The sequence below is a fragment of the Lithobates pipiens genome, unplaced genomic scaffold (assembly GCF_037356315.1).
Source record: "Lithobates pipiens isolate NorthernLeopardFrog02 unplaced genomic scaffold, aLitPip1_a1.2 Scaffold_8, whole genome shotgun sequence".
NCBI lineage: Eukaryota > Metazoa > Chordata > Amphibia > Anura > Ranidae > Lithobates > Lithobates pipiens.
The window spans coordinates 589,341,526-589,360,367 of record NW_027507903.1 but is presented as its reverse complement, the minus strand read 5'-3'; the positions used below and the strand labels follow the sequence as shown (position 1 = coordinate 589,360,367).

Below are 18,842 nucleotides of genomic sequence, written 5' to 3'. Positions count from 1 at the left end.
TGTACCTCACTCAACCCTATGTACTGTAGCACCCTATACCTTACCAGTCCTTATAAGAACTTTTGTGGACCAAGTAGGTTGTGTGTGAATGATTAGCAGACTGTACGTCAGTCCCTATACCGATGAAGGACTGCTGCAGTATAGGGCAGTGGTCAGTTAGCAGTAGTGCACCTCAACCCTATGTATTGTGGACCTCTACCAGTCCTTATAGAGTAGCAGACTGTACCTAACTCAACCCTATGTACTGTAGCACCCTATACCTTACCAGTCCTTATAAGAACTTTTGTGGACCAAGTAGGTTGTGTGTGAATGATTAGCAGACTGTACCTCAGTCCCTATACCGATGAAGGACTGCTGCAGTATAGGGCAGCGGTCAGTTAGCAGTAGTGCACCTCAACCCTATGTATTGTGGACCTATACCAGTCCTTATAGAGTAGCAGACTGTACCTCACTCAATCCTATGTACTGTAGCACCCTATACCTTACCAGTCCTTATAAGAACTTTTGTGGACCAAGTAGGTTGTGTGTGAATGATTAGCAGACTGTACGTCAGTCCCTATACCGATGAAGGACTGCTGCAGTATAGGGCAGCGGTCAGTTAGCAGTAGTGCACCTCAACCCTATGTATTGTGGACCTATACCAGTCCTTATAGAGTAGCAGACTGTACCTCACTCAACCCTATGTACTGTAGCACCCTATACCTTACCAGTCCTTATAAGAGCTTTTGTGGACCAAGTAGGTTGTGTGTGAATGATTAGCAGACTGTACGTCAGTCCCTATACCGATGAAGGACTGCTGCAGTATAGGGCAGCGGTCAGTTAGCAGTAGTGCACCTCAACCCTATGTATTGTGGACCTATACCAGTCCTTATAGAGTAGCAGACTGTACCTCACTCAACCCTATGTACTGTAGCACCCTATACCTTACCAGTCCTTATAAGAACTTTTGTGGACCAAGTAGGTTGTGTGTGAATGATTAGCAGACTGTACGTCAGTCCCTATACCGATGAAGGACTGCTGCAGTATAGGGCAGCGGTCAGTTAGCAGTAGTGCGCCTCAACCCTATGTACTGTGGACCGATACCAGTCCTTCTAGAAAGGCAGACTGTACCTCACTCAACACTATGTACGGTAGCACCCTAGACAGACCAAGTTACCAGTCCTTATTTATAAGGAGCTTTGTGGAACAAGTGGGTTGTGAATGATTAGCAGACTGCAGCAGAAGGGCAGCAGTCAAGTATAATATTCTTTCTATATTTGGAAGAAAGAATATTATACGTGTACAAGCCTATTACCATACCACTGATACCAGTCCTGAAAAGAACCTTTGTGGAACTAATAGTAACAGCTACTGTTTAAACTGACCCTCACTGCCTGACATACTGCTTCCTTCCTGTCCCTATACAAACTGGCAAAACAGAGGAGACTGGAACTATAACTGGTTACTCGAATAGCACTTTTGTGGACCTGATAGTAACAGCTAATGATGATGATGACTAATCTGGCTGTCCCTAAAATAGCAGCAGACACAGCGCTCTGTCCCTTTCTCTAAACTGACAAAAGACACTCAGGCTGCTGCAACAATCAGTAGCACAGCAAACCTATATACACCTAACACCTATACCAGTCCTGAAAAGAACTTTTGTGTACCAAATAGCTAGCGTTTTATCTGTCCCTGCTCCAAACAGCAACCTTTCCCTATAGTGACAGAAGAAAGAATGTAAAATGGCCGCCGGATCGGGTGTATTTATAGGTTAGGGGGAATGTCCAAGTGTCCATATGCTGTAATGTCTCAATTGGCTGTCCTGTACCCCATGATGGATGTGTCATCATAGGTCAAAGTTCTTTTACACATTAAACATGAAAGTCCGCTGGGTGAACGACGCCAATAGTCCGCCGAACGAGCAGACCGCGAACGTCCGAAATTCGCCGCGAAACGACCGCCGGGCGAACCGTTCGGCCATCACTAGTGGTATAGTATCCGAACAGATCAATATCTGATCTGATCAGATCTATACTAGCGTGCCCAGCAATTTAGGGTTCTAAAAAAACGCATTGTTAGCAGGATCAATCCAGATACCTGCTAGCACCTGTGTTTTGCCCCTCTGCCCAGCCCAGCCCAGCCCACCCAAGTGCAGTATCGATCGATCACTGTCACTTACAAAACACAACACACATAACTGCAGCGTTCGCAGAGTCAGGCCTGATCCCTGCGATCGCTAACAGTTTTTTTTGTAGCGTTTTATACAGTTGCTGACAGGCTATGTGCTTTTTTACCTGTGAGTCTCAATACTGTACCCCTAAATTTAGAGCCCAAAATGGCAAAGCGAAGGTACACTAGTGAAGAGGCCTACACGTTTCTGAGCATGACAGATAGTGAAGAGGAAGACACTGATCTGTCAGATTCAGGCTCAAAATACGAACCTGTAGAGGACAGCGGCTCCATGTCAGATAGCTCTGACGACGAAGAAGAGGTCCCTGCTAACGTCAGGCGTACCCGACCCCGATCTTCTGATGTTGTTGAGGTGCAGGAACCGCAAGTCCCTCGTATGGAGTATAGAGCCAGTACTAGCGCCGCTCATCCTTTTGGTGAACTGGCAAGCACCAGCGGCCTAGTACACTCTTGACGTACATCCAGCACTGCAGTATCACGTGGTGACGTGGCGAGTCCCATAAGTGCAGTTCAAGCTGGCGAGGTGGCAAGCACAAGTAGTGTCCTGCTGCCACCAAGAAGACGAAGACAGGCCCATCGTTCCCATAGTGCCCTTCCTGCAGAATTCGCCAATCCTGATTGGGTGCCCACCACTTCTGCAGCACCAGTACTTCCCCCATTCACTGCCCAACCCGGTATTCAGGTGGATACAGATGATTTTACGCCACTCGATTTTTATTCTCTGTATTTCACGGAAGATCTCTATAGATCTATTGTGGACCAAACCAATTTATATGCTGGTCAACACATCGCCGCTAATCCCCAGTTGCCGTCTCTTGCCAGAGATTGGAAACCAGTTACGGTTTCCGAATTTAAGACCTTTCTGGGCCTTTCCCTCAACATGGGCACACATAAGTTCATGACGTTGCGGGCTTATTGGTCCACGCATCCGACTGACCACATGCACGTGTTCTCTAACTCCATGTCCAGGAAACGATACGAGCAGATCTTGCGGTTCATGCACTTCAGTGACAATGAACTTTGTCGTCCTCGTGGAGACCCTGAATACGATCGGCTCTACAAAATTCGGCCCCTCATAAACCCCTTCAACCAACATTGTTTACTCCCCAAAAAAGTTGTCTGCGTTGATGAGTCCCTGGTTAAGTTTACTGGTCGCTTGTCATTCAAACAGTACATTCCCAACAAGCGTACCAGATACGGGGTCAAGCTCTATAAGTGCTGTGACAGGGCCACAGGCTATGCATGGAGCTTTATGGTTTATGAGGGTAAAGATAGTTACGTAGAGCCGGAGAACTGCCCTGACTACATAGGAAGCGCTGGCAAGATAGTGTGGAAATTGGTGTCACCCTTATTCGGAAAGGGGTACCACTTGTACGTGGACAATTATTACACCAGCGTGCCACTGTTTAGTCACTTGTTTGATAATCAGATTGGAGCATGTGGCACCGTGCGACCTAATCGCCGGGGCTTTCCCCAGCGGCTTGTAGAATCCCGTCTTAGGCTGGGGGAGAGAGCCTGCTATTGGTGTAATAATTTGCTCGCTATGAAGTGGAGGGATAATAAGAATGTTTTCGTTCTTACCTTCCTTCATGCAGACACGACGGTCCAAATTTCTACGGCGACTGGTATTGTGGAGAAACCCCTCTGTGTCCACGAATATAACAAAAATATGGGAGGGGTGAACCTCAATGACCAGTTGTTGGCGCCGTATCTAGCTTCCCGTAAGGCCAGATGCTGGTACAAAAAAGTGTCTGCTTACTTATTTGAATTGGCTTTGCTGAATGCTTTTGTGCTATACAAAACTTCAGGCGGGACATTAACCTTTCTTTTCTTCCAAAGAGAGGTTGTCACAGAGCTTCTGTATCCAGACGGTTCTGCACCTCACCATTCCCAACCAAATGTAGTAAGCCGGCTGCATGAGAGGCATTATTCTTATGTCCTCCCGAGTACCCCTACCCAACGAGCCCCCCAAAAAAGATGTCGTGTCTGTACCAAGTGCGGATTTAGGAGTGACATCCGTTGTTGTTGTCCACGCTGTCCTGGCAATCCTGTTTTTTGCCTTGGTGAGTGTTTTGAACGCTACCACACACTAGTGAAGTATTAGCGTAGGGTACAGCATTTCACAGGCTAGGCACACTAACACAGAGTCTCCCAAGATGCCATCGCATTTTGAGAGACCCGAACCGTTACAGTTTACAGTTCAAAAAAAAGTGTATAAAAAAAAAAAAAAAAAAAGTAAAATAAAAAAATATATATATAAAATATAAAAAACAAAAATAGTTGTCGTTTTATTGTTCTCTCTCTCTCTCTCTCTCTCTCTCTCTCCTCTCTAATTTTTTATACTTTACTGTTTACTGTGTTTTATTGTTAACCATTTTTCATGTTTTCAGGTACGCCATTCAGCTGCAGCGTGGATTTATTTATCTTGACAGCAACAGCGTTTGCTCCCACGATACATAAAGCCGCGACTCCAGTGCTGCAGGAGGTGATTTCACCACCATAGTTAAAAAAGAGCATATATGCCGAAGCATGGGGGCATAAGGGGTGGAGGAGCGATTTTGCTCCTAATGACGCGTACATACGGTCAAAATTCCGACGGAGGGCTTGCCCATGGAAAAGTTTGAACGTATGTATGCAGCATAACTTTTTTGCGGGAGGATGCCCCCATGCTTCAGCATATATAAATGGTGCATGTATGTCCATCATTAGAAGTGGGTGGATGAAGGGAGGTATTCTAATGGTGGGCATACCCACCGATCAATCTCTTTTTTTTCGTTCAGACAACATGACTCTCAGCAAATAGCTTGGGGTGTCTACTTTCCAAAATGGGGTAATTTGGGGGGGTTTTGTGCTATTTTGGCATTTTATGGCCTTCAAAACTGTAATAGGTAATGAGGAGTGAAATAAAAAGTTTGTGCCCTTAGAAATCCAGAAGGTGGCGATTGGTTTTTGGGGCCCCGTACGCAGCTAGGCTCCCAAAAAGTCCCACATATGTGGTATCCCCGTACTCAGGAGAAGCAGCAAAATGTATTTTGGAGTGCAATTCTACATATAACCATGGCATGTGTGAGCAATATATCATTTAGTGACAACTTCTTGTAAAAAAAAAAATATATTTTTATTTTTTGTCATTATTCAATCCCTTGGAACAAAAAATAAATAAATATTCAATGGTCTCAACATGCCCCACAGCAAATAGCTTGGGGTGTCTACTTTCCAAAATGGGGTCATTTGGGGGGGTTTTGTGCCACCTTGGCATTTTATGGCCTTCAAAACTGTGATAGGTAGTGAGGAGTGAAATAAAAAAATTAATGCCCTTAGAAATCCTGAAGGCGGTGCTTGGATTTCAGGGTCCCGTACGCGGCTAGGCTCCCAAAAAGTCCCACATATGTGGTATCCTTGTACTTAGGAGAAGCAGCAGAATGTATTTTGGGGTGTCATTTCACATATGCCTATAGCATGTGTGAGCAATATATCATTTAGTGACAACTTTGTGCAAAAAAAAAAAAAAGTTTGTAATATTCCCGCAACTTGTGGCAAAATATAAAATATTCCATGGACTCAACATGCCTCTCAGTAAATAGCTTGGGGTGTCTACTTTCCAAAATGGGTTCATTTTGGGGGGTTTTGTGCTATTTTGGCATTTTATGGCCTTCGAAACTGTGATAGGTAGTGAGGAGTGAAATCAAAAATTTGCACCCTTAGAAATCCTGAAGGTGGTGATTGGTTTTCGGGGTGCCGTGCGCGACTAGACTTCCAAAAAGTCCCACACATGTGGTATCCCCATACTCGGGAGAAATAGCGGATTATATTTTGGGGTGCAATTCCACATATAACCATGGCATGTGTGAGCAATATATAATTTAGTGACAACTTTTTGTAAAAAAAAAAAATAATAATTATTTTTTGTCATTATTCAATCCCTTGGGACAAAAAAAAATATTCAATGGTCTCAACATGGCCCTCAGCAAATAGCTTGGGGTGTCTACTTTCCAAACTGGGGTCATTTGGGGGGATTTTGTGCCATCTTGGCATTTTATGGCCTTCAAAACTGTGATAGGTAGTGATAGGTAGTGAGGAGTAAAATAAAAAATGTATGCCCTTAGAAATCCTGAAGGCGGTGCTTGGATTTCAGGGTCCCGTACGCGGCTAGGCTCCCAAAAAGTCCCACACATGTGGTATCCCTGTACTCAGGAGAAGCAGCAGAATGTATTTTGGGGTGTCATTTCACATATGCCTATAGCATGTGTGAGCAATATATCATTTAGTGACAACTTTGTGCAAAAAAAAAAGTTTGTAATATTCCCGCAACTTGTGGCAAAATATAAAATATTTCATGGACTCAACATGCCTCTCAGTAAATAGCTTGGGGTGTCTATTTCCAAAATGGGGTCATTTTGGGGGGTTTTGTGCTATTTTGGCATTTTATGGCCTTCAAAACTGTGATAGGTAGTGAGGAGTGAAATCAAAAATTTGCACCCTTAGAAATCCTGAAGGTGGTGATTGGTTTTCGGGGTGCCGTGCGCGACTAGACTCCCAAAAAGTCCCACACATGTGGTATCCCCATACTCGGGAGAAGTAGCGGAATATATTTTGGGGTGCAATTCCACATATAACTATGGCATGTGTGAGCAATATATCATTTAGTGACAACTTTTTGTAATTTTTTTTTTTTTTTTGTCATTATTCAATCCCTTAGGACAAAAAAAATAAATATTCAATGGGCTCAACATACCCATCAGCAATTTCCTTGGGGTGTCTACTTTCCAAAATGGGGTCATTTGGGGGGGGTTTGTACTGCCCTGCCATTTTAGCACCTCAAGAAATTAGATAGGCAGTCATAAATTAAAAGCTGTAAATTCCAGAAAATGTACTCTAGTTTGTAGACGCTATAACTTTTGCTTAAACCAAAAAATATACGCTTATTGACATTTTTTTTTACTAAAGACATGTGGCTGAATAAATTTTGCCTTCAATGTATGACTAAAATTTAGTTTATTCGATTTTTCTTATAACAAAAAGAAGAAAATATCATTTTTTTTCAAAATGTTCGCTCTTTTTCCATTTATATCGCAAAAAATAAAAATCGCAGAGGCAATCAAATACCATCAAAAGAAATCTCTATTTGTGGGAAGAAAAGGACGCAAATTTCGTTTGGGTGCAATATTGCATGACCGCGCAATTACCAGTTAAAGCAGCGCAGTGCGAAATTGGAAAAAGACCTCTGGTCCTTAAAGAGGAAGTAAACCCTGATGAGTTTACTTCCTCTTTTTTCCCTGCAAAGGTAAAGCATAATGGACTACTATGCATCGCATAGTAGCCCATTATGTGTCACTTACCTGACACAGGAGCCAGCGAAGTCGCGCTGTCCCCTGTAGTCCGCCGCATCCATCTTGCTTGTGGCGTCTCGCAGCTCCGCCGCTGTCATTCGTTGAAGCCGCGATGACGTCACTCACGCGCATGAGCACGGGAGTTGACAAATGCGGCAGCTCCATTTTTGGAACTGCCGCGTTCAGTGCGCCTGCGCGCCGCTGTCTACGGCGCATGCGCCGTAGACAGCGGTGCCTGTCTTCAGGCAAATATCTCCTAAACCGTATAGGTTTAGGAGATATTGCTTGGACCTACAGGTAAGCCTTAATCTAGGCTTACCTGTAGGTCAAAGTGGTTTGTAAGGGTTTACAACCACTTTAAGGTGTTTATTGGTTCGGGGCTGTAGTGGTTAAAGCGGGAGTCCGCCGGGAGTTCCGCCGTTTTTTGTTTTTTTTAAAAGCCAGCAGCTACAAATACTGCAGCTGCTGACTTTTAAAATAAGGACACTTACCCACCCAGCGCGCCCGCGATGTCGGCACCCGAAGCCGATCTCTCGATCGTCTCTCGGGTGCTGCCGTCGCCATCTTGGGTATGGGAATCAGGAAGTGGAGCCTTTCGGATTCATTTCCCGGTTCCCTACTGCGCATGCGCAATAAGGATGGCCCCGCTGTTTCTGGGATCCGTGTGTTTCCCAGCAGGCAGTGGGGGACTTTCAGAAAGGGGCGTAGATTCTGCAGAATCTACGCCCCTTTCCGCAGATAGCTATGCCGGAAGTGGGTGCAGATACCTGTACTGTACAGGTACCTGCACCCCCCTCCCCCCTGAAAGGTGCCACTTGTGGCGCCCGAGGGGGGGAGGATTCCAATGAGTGGAAGGTCCACTTTAGGGTGGACCTCCGCTTTAAGTGCCCAGTAGGTAAGTGGTTAAAAAAATAGTACTTTTTATTTATGTAATTTTTTTTAAAAGAGTTTATTAACATGTGCTTTTAGTAATCGGCAATACACCAATATGGCCACGTGATGGCGCTGCGCGACCACAGTTGGGACAACGTGCATGAGAGCGGTTTAGCAAAGCAGAGACTCATTTCCGTTCTGCCCCTACCAAGATGGCCGCTCTGTTCTGACACGTGTTTCCGGTCCCGCAGTTAGGTTTGCTCGTCTTCTGGGTCTCCGACAGTTTGCGGTCATGGCGCAAGGGAAGTCAAAGCTAAAGGCAAATCCTAAGAAAAAGGCCCCCAACAAGCCCTCGGTGATGAGGAAAGGAGGTGAGACCACATTATAGTGAGAGGACAAGAGGAGCCTGCAGAGATGGCTTTCCAGAGCATGCTGGGACATGTACTTCCTCAGACGGGCACGTGATGTAAACACTTTTTGGTCGGGGTTCCTGAGTGATGTAGGAGCGCTCTGTGCATGTCGTTTGTTGGTGGGGCCCCTGGAGCCCTCTGTGCATGTTATTTGTTGGGGCCCCTGGAAGTCCTCTGTGCGTGTGATTTGTTGGTGGCGGCCCCTGGGAGACCTCTGTCCACGTCATTTGTTGGTGGGGCCCCTCGGTGATCGTGATCTGAAAGTCCACTGTGTATGTCATTTGCTGGTGGGGCCCCTGGAAGTCCTCGGTGCCTGTGATTTATTGGTGGTGGGGCCCCTGGGTGATCTCGAAGTCCCCTGTGTATGTCATTTGCTGGTGGGGCCCCTGGAAGTCCTCGGTGGCTGTGATTTATTGGTGGTGGGGCCCCTGGGTGATCTGGAAGTCCCCTGTGTATGTAATTTGCTGGTGGGGCCCCTGTAAGTTCTCTGTGCCTGTGATTTATTGGTGGTGGGGCCCCTGGAAGTCCTCTGTGCCTGTGATTTATTGGTGGTGGGGCCCCTGGAAGTCCTCTGTGCCTGTGATTTATTGGTGGTGGGGCCCCTGGAAGTCCTCTGTGCCTGTGATTTATTGGTGGTGGGGCCCCTGGAAGTCCTCTGTGCCTGTGATTTATTGGTGGTGGGGCCCCTGGAAGTCCTCTGTGCCTGTGATTTATTGGTGGTGGGGCCCCTGGAAGTCCTCTGTGCCTGTGATTTATTGGTGGTGGGGCCCCTGGAAGTCCTCTGTGCCTGTGATTTATTGGTGGTGGGGCTCCTGGAAGTCCTCTGTGCCTGTGATTTATTGGTGGTGGGGCCCCTGGAAGTCCTCTGTGCCTGTGATTTATTGGTGGTTGGTGATCTGGAAGTCCTCTGTGCCTGTGATTTATTGGTGGTGGGGCCCCTGGAAGTTCTCTGTGCCTGTGATTTATTGGTGGTGGGGCCCCTGGAAGTCCTCTGTGCCTGTGATTTATTGGTGGTGGGGCCCCTGGAAGTCCTCTGTGCCTGTGATTTATTGGTGGTGGGGCCCCTGGAAGTCCTCTGTGCCTGTGATTTATTGGTGGTGGGGCCCCTGGAAGTCCTCTGTGCCTGTGATTTATTGGTGGTGGGGCCCCTGGAAGTCCTCTGTGCCTGTGATTTATTGGTGGTGGGGCCCCTGGAAGTCCTCTGTGCCTGTGATTTATTGGTGGTGGGGCCCCTGGAAGTCCTCTGTGCCTGTGATTTATTGGTGGTGGGGCCCCTGGAAGTCCTCTGTGCCTGTGATTTATTGGTGGTGGGGCCCCTGGAAGTCCTCTGTGCCTGTGATTTATTGGTGGTGGGGCCCCTGGAAGTCCTCTGTGCCTGTGATTTATTGGTGGTGGGGCCCCTGGGTGATCTGGAAGTCCCCCTGTGTGTCATTTGCTGGTGGGACCCCTGGAAGTCCTCTGTGTGTGTGATTTATTGGTTGGGGGGGCCCTGGGAGTCCTCTTTCCACATCATTTGTTGGTGGGGCCCCTGGGAACTCTGTGTGTGCCAAAAAAAATGAGAGGCTGGTTGTATCTGAAGTCAATCGATAGATCAACTTCAGATCATCCAGCCTGCCCATGGATGGATCGATTGATTCCTGTTGCGCCGGAGTTTCATTCAGTCTGTCGTGGCCAGCTTTAGCCTTTAATGCCCATCAAACTGGTACTTCCAGGTATGGGGGATCATGTGATGCGCTCCCCTTCCTCTCGTGTGGTGATTGGACCAGTGTCACACACGAGGGCAGGGAGAGGATTTGTAGCTGCAAGAGCAGCTTAAGCTGCCCATAGATGATTCCATTTTTATTTTTTTTTTTCATTCAACCAGCAGGTTGACTGAAAAAAAAAAAAAATTGACCCAGCTCCCCCATTTGTACACACTGGATGTGGACGGGGGAATCACTCCCGCTGGGCTATTGTATCCTGACAGTTGGGAGACTTTCTGAATACACTGATCAGCACTGCAGGCTATAGTCTGGCAGGGCAATTGTATTGAAGTTGTACAACCTCTGTGCCAATATCTGGATCAAAATTTGTGTGGCCCCTGCTAAGAAGGTTGAATGGAAATTTCATGTATGGCTGTAGAGCTTCTACAAGACACCTCTTCCTCACTCGCAGAGCTTGATGAACCAAACTAAAGTGGTTCTAAAGGCTACTATTTGATGTTTTTCAATTAAAATAATAAACATTATACCTGCTCTGAGTACCTGTGATATGCTGAGGAGGACTAGTATTGAACCGCTTATATTTTTGGCGTTCTTCCTTATGAGGGATTCTTGGGAAGTTGCGCTGAATCTAGTTTACATTTTTAATGGTATTACCTACAGGAATTCTCCTCTAGGGTGCTTATGGTCGTATTGTCAGATGACCGCATTGTAGATGGTTGATGACCTTCAAACTGTAGCAGACACCTGGATGGGTCAGTTTTCTGGTTTTCTCTTCCAGGCTGCCAGTGGTAGCTGCTTGTCCAATACTAGTGTCCGGTTCATCTGTCAACGCTGAGCTGTTTCATAATATAGGTGAATGATTGTAAGAACGAGTATACATGGTGGTTGTGTTGTGGACTGTTATCAGCCGGTCCCCTGGTGGCGTATGTTCGTTTTTCCAAATACCCACTTACCTTTTTTTTGTTTGTCGTTTTGTTTTGTTTTAGCTCGATTGATCGCACCTAAGAAGTCTCGGGTGATCCACCAGCAAAAGCTCAAGAAGGTGAGTGAGCCCTTGGAAGGAAGAAAAGGTGCCAATTATGGTGCCTAAAAGGGGGCGTGGCTCACTCCACTGGGTGCTGCCCATTGCGGGGGTCATCCTGGCGGCTCAAGGTCCTGTCCTCCTCTCCTCGCAGAGCGGCGATCTCTGTGGATCACGGAGCTGAATTGCCTGGGCGGTCACAGTAACAATGTCCCGCATCCTGTGATAGACAGCACACTGATCCAATGCCGGGACATTAAATCAGTAGAGGTCGACCGATATGGGTTTTTCTCTGGCCGATGCCGATACCGATATTTAGAAATCGCCACGGCCGATGGCCGATATATGATGCAGATTTTTTTTTTTTTTGGGCCGATATGTTAGGCCGATTTTTTTTTTTTTTTTTTTTTTTTTTTTTTTTTTTTTTTTTTTTTTTTTTTTTTTCCCCTTCATCTCATAAAATCTAACAGTTCGACACCTTTCCCACTGGGGCGTTTTTCAGGCGCTTTAAAATAGCACCTGCAAAACGGCTCCCCTGCAGTCTGTGTGGAAGCCCCGAGTGCTTTCACACTGAGGAGATGCGCTGGCAGGACGTTAAAAAAAAGTCCTGCAAGCAGCATCTTTTGAGTGGTGTATACCGCTCCTCCACCACTCCTGCCCATTGAAATGAATGGGCACCGCTGCCGAAGCACCTGCAATGCGATTTGGCAGCGGCGCTTCACGGGCACATTTAACCCCTTCCTGGGCCGCTAGCTGAATTATAAGTGCCCCGCTAAAATGACGGTAAAGCGCCGCTAAAACTGGCAGCGCTTTGCCGTCAACGCCTGCCCGCTCCAGTGTGAAAGCAGCCTTCAGACCTCTTTCACACCAGGGTGTTTTCCAGGCGCTATAGCGTTAGAAATATCGCTTGCAAAACGCCCTAAAGAAGCTGCACCATTGTAGGGCTTTCACACTACAGCGGTGCGCTGGCAGGACGTCAGAAAAAAGTCCTGCCAGCAGCTTCTTTGGAGCGGTGTGTTTACCGCTCCTCCACCGCTGCCCCCTATTGAAATCAATGGGGCATCGCTGTAATACAGCCGGAAAAACGCCGCTATTGTGGCGTATTGCCGACGGGTTTAACCCTTTCGCGGCCGATAGCGGGGGTAAAAGCGGCCCGCTAGCGCCCGAAATGCGCCGCAAATCCGGCGGTAAAACGCCGCTAAAAATAGCAGCATTTTACCGCCCGTGCTATTGGCAGTGTGGTGTGAAAGGGGTCTTAGTGATACAGAAAATTTCTTACATTTATTAAACAAAACAAACATCCAAACAGTTCACGTGTATGTATAATTTAGAATGATTTTATATATATATATATATATATATATAATATATAATTTTTTTTTTTTTTTTTACACAAAAACAGGTAATCAAAACTTTTGGATGGAAAAAAATGGGCTAACTTTACTGTTTTTTTTTTTTTTTTTTTTTTTTTTTTTTTTTTAAATCTGTGTATTTTTTCCCCAAAAAATTGAGTTTGAAAGACCGCTGCGCAAATACCGTGTGACATAATATATTGCAACAACCGCTATTTTATTCCCTAGGATCTCTGCTAAAAAAATATATATAAGTTTTGGGGGTTTTAAGTGAATTTCTAGCAGAAAATACAGGATTTTTATTTGTAAGCATCAAGTGTCAAAAAAGATTTAGTCTTTAAATGGTTAAACTGAGAACTTCTACACACTGAGTTCAATTCATTCACTCAAGTGTAAACATTGTATCATTTTGATCTTTTCTTGGCAGACTGCCCAGGAGACAAGTGCTTCACTCAAGTCTCCAGGCAACTTGCACTGACTTCTAGTACTGAAGTCATTTGCAAGTCGCGCTGAATATATCATCGGCCTTTTTTAACAGAACAATCGGCCGATGCCGATTAATTAAAAAACGCCGATATATCGGTCGACCTCTATAAATCAGTGTGACGTGATCACAGGAGGCGGGACATTGTTATTGCAGCCGGGAAATTCAAATCCAGATCCGCGAGGCTGCATCCCGTTGGCACTGGTGAGGCTGCATTGATTTTTTGTTTCGTGTCTGCAGTCTCTGACCATCTCCTATATCATGTCTGCTAGAGGTGCACCGGTTTGTATGGTTGTCATCCGAGAAGGAAGCCTCTTCTAAAGATGGTGCACAAGAAAGCCAGCAAACAGTTTGCTGAAGACAAGCAGACTAAGGACGTGGATTACTGGAACCATGTCCTTTGGTCTGTTGAGACCAAGATAAAATGATTTGGTTCAGATGGTGTCAAGCGTGTGTTGAGGCAACCAGGGGAGGAATACAAACACAAGTGTGTCTTGCCTACAGACAAGCATGGTGGTGGGAGTGTCATGGTCTGGGGCTGCATGAGTGCTGCCGGCACTGGGGTGCTACAGTTCATTGAGGGAACCATGAATGCCAACATGTACTGTGACATACTGAAGCAGAGCATGATCTCCCCCCCTTCCAGAGACTGGGCCGCAGGCGATATTCCAACATAACGACCCCAAACACACCTCCAAGATGACCACTGCCTTGCTTAAGAAGATTAGAATAAAGGTGATGGACTGGCCAAGCATGTCTCCAGACCTAAACCCTATTGAGCATCTGTGGGGCATTCTCAAACTGAATGTGGAGGAGCGCAAGATCTCGAACATCCACCAGCTCTGTGATGTCATTATGGAGGAGTGGAAGAGGACTCCAGTGGCAACCTGTGAAGCTCTGAGGAACTCCATGCCCAAGACGGTTAAGGCAATGCTGGAAAATAATGGCGGCCACACAAATTGACTTTGGGCCCAATTTGGACTTTTTGTAACTTAGAGGTGTACTCACTTTTGTTGCCAGCAGTTTAGACATTCATGTGTTGTTGTTTTGAGGAGACAGTTATACAAGCTGTACACTTACTACTTTACATTGTAGCAAAGTGTAATTTCTTCAGTGTTGTCACATAAAAAGATATAATACAATATTTACAAAAATGTGAGGGGTGTACTCACTTTTGTGAAATATTGTGTTTATAATTGTAGTGTAATCAACTTTTTAATTAAAGCGGGAGTCCGCCGTTTTTTTTTTTTTTTTTAAAGCCAGCAGCTACAAATACTGCAGCTGCTGACTTTTAAAATGACACTTACCCGCCCAGCGTGCCCGCGATGTCGGCACCCGAAGCCGGTCTCTCGATCGTCTCTTGAGTGCTGCCGCTGCCATCTTGGGTATGGGAATCAGGAAGTGGAGCCTTTCGGCTTCATTTCCCGGTTCCCTACTGCGCATGCACAAGTCGCGCTGCGCAATAAGGATGGTCCCCGTTGTCTCTGGGATCCACGTGTTTCCCAGCAGGCAGCGGGGGACCTTCGGAAAGGGGCGTAGATTCTGCGGAAAGGGGCGTAGCTTCTGCAGAATCTACGCCGGAAGTGGGTGCAGATACCTGTACTGTACCCCCCTCCCTCCTGAAAGGTGCCAATTGTGGTGCCAGAGGGGGAGAGGGTTCCAATGAGCGGAAGGTCCACTTTAGGGTGGACCTCCGCTTTAAGATCATGAATTTTATTGTCCGCCATTACCATCTACTTTCACACTGAGCATGTTTGTTTTACAGCACTTTTACATTTAAAAAAGAGCAAGAAAAGCTCTTGACAAACGCATTCCTTTAAATTCTATGCATGTCTTCACACTGGTCCGTTGGGGTATTAAAAATCCTGATTGGAGCATTTTTGTTGCATGTTTGGTCAGTTATAAAAAGCACCTCCCCATTGAAATGCATTGACAGTGCAGCAAGAACGAATCAAAAACGTACCCGTGTTGTCTTTTTGATGTCGTTTTTGAGTCACATGACCAATAGAAAAGACCATAAGTGTCGCAAAATTTGCGCGTGTTCTCGGTGGCTATTATTTTTACCCCCCCCCCAATCGGAAAGAGACACTAATTACCCTATCATTATTGGTTGAAGCTTCAGTGCATCAGTTCCTCCCCCTTCTTCCTTTTTATTTTTTATATTTTATTTTTTGTTTTTTTTCCTTAAGGGACGTTCACCCACTCTTTGTCCTGTGACCATTAAACCGAAACAGGGGGAAAAGTCCAATGAGGATCTGGTGACTATCATGGCTTTTCCTCACTTTGGACGATTTCCTGTTGTGGCTATTGGACAGGAAGTGAAGAGAAATCTCCTCATTGGGACTCTCCCTTACTCTATCTAAAAATGGGGGGGTTTGCTTTTGTTTTTGTTTTTTTTATTCCTCGATCCCGCGGAATCAAGAGATGCAAAGGTTTAGGGCCTTCGCACTTGGACTGATAGGTCTTTTTACCACTATCCTGTTTTATTGCAACCCGTATAATCTTGATGGTGCTTCTCCAAGCAGAGATGCCTTGTCCTGCTGGTGTTCGGGAGTAGGGGTGCTGGCACAGGGTATCACCTATCCAGTAATGTGAAGAGTGCAAATTTAAAAAACACACCACTCGCCTGGACTGATCCTGGTATTAACATGTGGCAGCCTCAGCCGACGCTGCTCCACTGGCCATGCCCCCCCCACATGTTTTGCACCGCCCATTAGTCACCGAGGTCTATCGGTAAGCCCCGATAGGCATGGCGAAATTCCTTAGTGGCAGTGGCCTGTAAAGCAGCATTTGCTGAGGCTGCCACTTATACATGTAACTACCAGGATCAGCCCAGGCAAGTGGCAGCTTTTCTGCTTTGATCTATTTTATGTTAGGTTACTTTGAGACCTTTTTCTTGTAGGGGCCCTATTTTCCGGTTATCCACCTTAGATTGTACATCTCTTCTTCTTCTTAGACCAGTGATGGCGAACCTTGGCACACCAGATGTTTTGGAACTACATTTCCCATTATGCTCAACTACACTGCAGAGTGCATGAGCATCATGGGAAATGTACACAAAATATCTGGGGTGCCGAGGTTTGCCATCATTGGTCTTGGACTATGTTCAGACAAGCGGCAGCGCTTGCCGCCACTCTGAAAAGCAAACTGCAGTTGATCATTTTTATAGAGGGTGGTTGATAGTCGGCTGGGTGGTGACATGTTTCTGTCTCACTGCCTGTTTTAACCCTGAAAAGACCAAACGTATTAATGAGCCGCATTCGTCAGGCAGTACCACTGCTAAACACGACCCATTCAAATGGTTTGGCCTTTTCGGGGTTTTTATTTTTGCCACAGAATGTGTACAACCCTAAGCCGCTGCATGTTCTTTAGATGGGGGTCGGGAGGCAGTAAAACCAGGTCACCTTTTTTACAGCACCACCTGGCTGCTCGTATAAACTGGGCCTTATTGTTCCACCAGTTTTGGTTCATCAGCTTTTCTGCTGGTTCAGGTTGGTGTCCCCTTCCATATGGAGTTATCACCCTCTGGCAGTGTTCTGTCAATCTTGGCCTTGAGCTTCAGGATGACTCTCTGTGCTCTCCCTCTGGTCTCTGGTCCTGTGAACAGATTCCCCTGTCAAGTAGTGGACTTTGTCTTGTCTGTTTTTGGCTTTGGGCAATTGGTCCTTTAAGATGGTTATTGTGCTACAGGCCCTCCCCAGTTCTATTTTTGTAAGGCCTGATAGATGTTGTCGAGTTGCCAGTCTCTCGGTTGGACTACTACTGAATATCCTGGCAATTTATGACTTCCTGAGGAACTCAGTGGAAGAGAATGTAAGTGGGATTTTTGTTCTCACCAAAAAATCCTTTTCTTGAAGTCCATTGAGGGGTACAGGTCCCATCCCTCTGTTTATAGTAATTTTTGTTCTTGGTACAAAAGTGAAGCATACTGGGTCGAAAAATGGCAATTTTTCTGTTTGCCAGTGTCCAATCTTCCTGTTGGCGGCATAACATACAGTATGTGTTCACATGTCCCTCAGTGGACTAATAGAAAAAGATTTTATGGTGAGTACCAAGATCCTAAATGCACTTTTTTTTTCCTCAGATTTTTTTCTTAGGTATAACTCTTGTTTGTTTTGCACTATCTACAGAATCTGGAAGTCCAGATCCGAAATAAGATCGAGCATGACGTCACCATGAAAGCCAGCGCCAAAATGCATAAAAAGCTTGCCCTGCTAAAAACACCAGCAAAGACAGACAAGAAAGGGAAGAGCGCCCCTGCTGGTTCCAGCAAGACATGAGCAGGGAAATCGATGGAGAAATGAGTGCAGTAGGCGCAGCGTGTCGTCGTTCACCTCTGTTTTCTTGTAAATATGCTGGTTGTTTCATAATTCAGATTTTAATAAAATGCTTTAAGTCTCAAACATGTCTGTTTGCTGATCGATCATAAAAAGATAAATGTTTTCTGTTGAGTGTATAAGGCCGTGTAAGTGCCATCCTACAGCCACAAATCTGGTTTAAAGCAGATACTGGAGGGCATTTAGGGCTTAATTCACAAAAGATATTTGGGTCACATAACACATTTTTCTCAAATATCTCATGCGATACTAAAAATGTAAATTCACTATCCCTTTATGCGGTATTTACCTCCAAAAGGCAAGATCGTTCTGTAAATACTGCAAATAGCATTAAAGTTAACTCGCTAAAGTAAATGCATGCGTGTGTTTTTTTTTTTTTTTTTTTTTTTAAATGTTTGTTTGGTTTTACAAATAAAAATTACAAAACATAGCTGTACAGTACATAAGTTTTACAGAAACAGATTCCTGCGCAGTAAACAGAAAACAATAGATTACATACAGTCCTCTTGTTTCATAATAAGCGGACCCGAACAGGTCCTATTAGACCAAACGATCTAAGTATACCAGCTTAAGTAACTATATTCCGTAGCCCTTGAGTAGATACCCTCTAAAGTTGGTGAAAAGAACGGGGAGACTTAAGAAAAAACAAAAAAATGCACAGTTTAGGGTCCAGTTTGTCAAGGAGGCTTAAAGTTCGCCGGATCCCCACGGGGAAGCAGTTTGAGTCCACCCAAAGATCCAGCTAAGTCACTTTGAAGATACCATCCCGTGAAGCGAAATGGTTGCATGGCCACCTGGATGTCGGAGTGGGTTAGTGTGGCCTCCATATATTTGCGCCACCGCGCAAAGAAACGGTGTGCAGGTTTAGGATTCCTGGTGATGGTATCCAATCTTTCCATGTAAAAAAGCGATTCGATAGCCTTTTGCATCGCCGGTAGTGTAGGTGGTGTCTTGGAGATCCAAGATTGCATAATGGTCCTGCGAGCAACAAGAAGGGCTAGCTGTGCCCATTGAGAAACTGGGGTCCGAATTCCACCTCCCGTCGGGGGCGTTTGAGGTGCGTAGCCAAATACACAAAGCATAATATCCTTTGGAATCCATTGTTTAGAAACTGAGCCAACATAGGTAGTTACTGCGTCCCAGTAGATTTCTATGGCCGG

The 18,842-nt window shown here is 45.7% G+C and overlaps 1 protein-coding gene across 1 annotated transcript; it reads left to right on the top strand.

The window, feature by feature from the left end:
• The first annotated feature begins 8,579 nt into the window (after positions 1–8,579).
• Positions 8,580–17,748, top strand: CUNH19orf53 (chromosome unknown C19orf53 homolog). The gene is made up of 3 exons (XM_077470455.1): positions 8,580–8,746; positions 11,475–11,530; positions 17,476–17,748. Exons 1-3 carry the CDS (start codon positions 8,668–8,670, stop codon positions 17,623–17,625), a joined length of 285 nt encoding a protein of 94 aa, XP_077326581.1. The 5' UTR covers positions 8,580–8,667; the 3' UTR covers positions 17,626–17,748.
• The last annotated feature ends 1,094 nt before the right edge of the window (positions 17,749–18,842 follow it).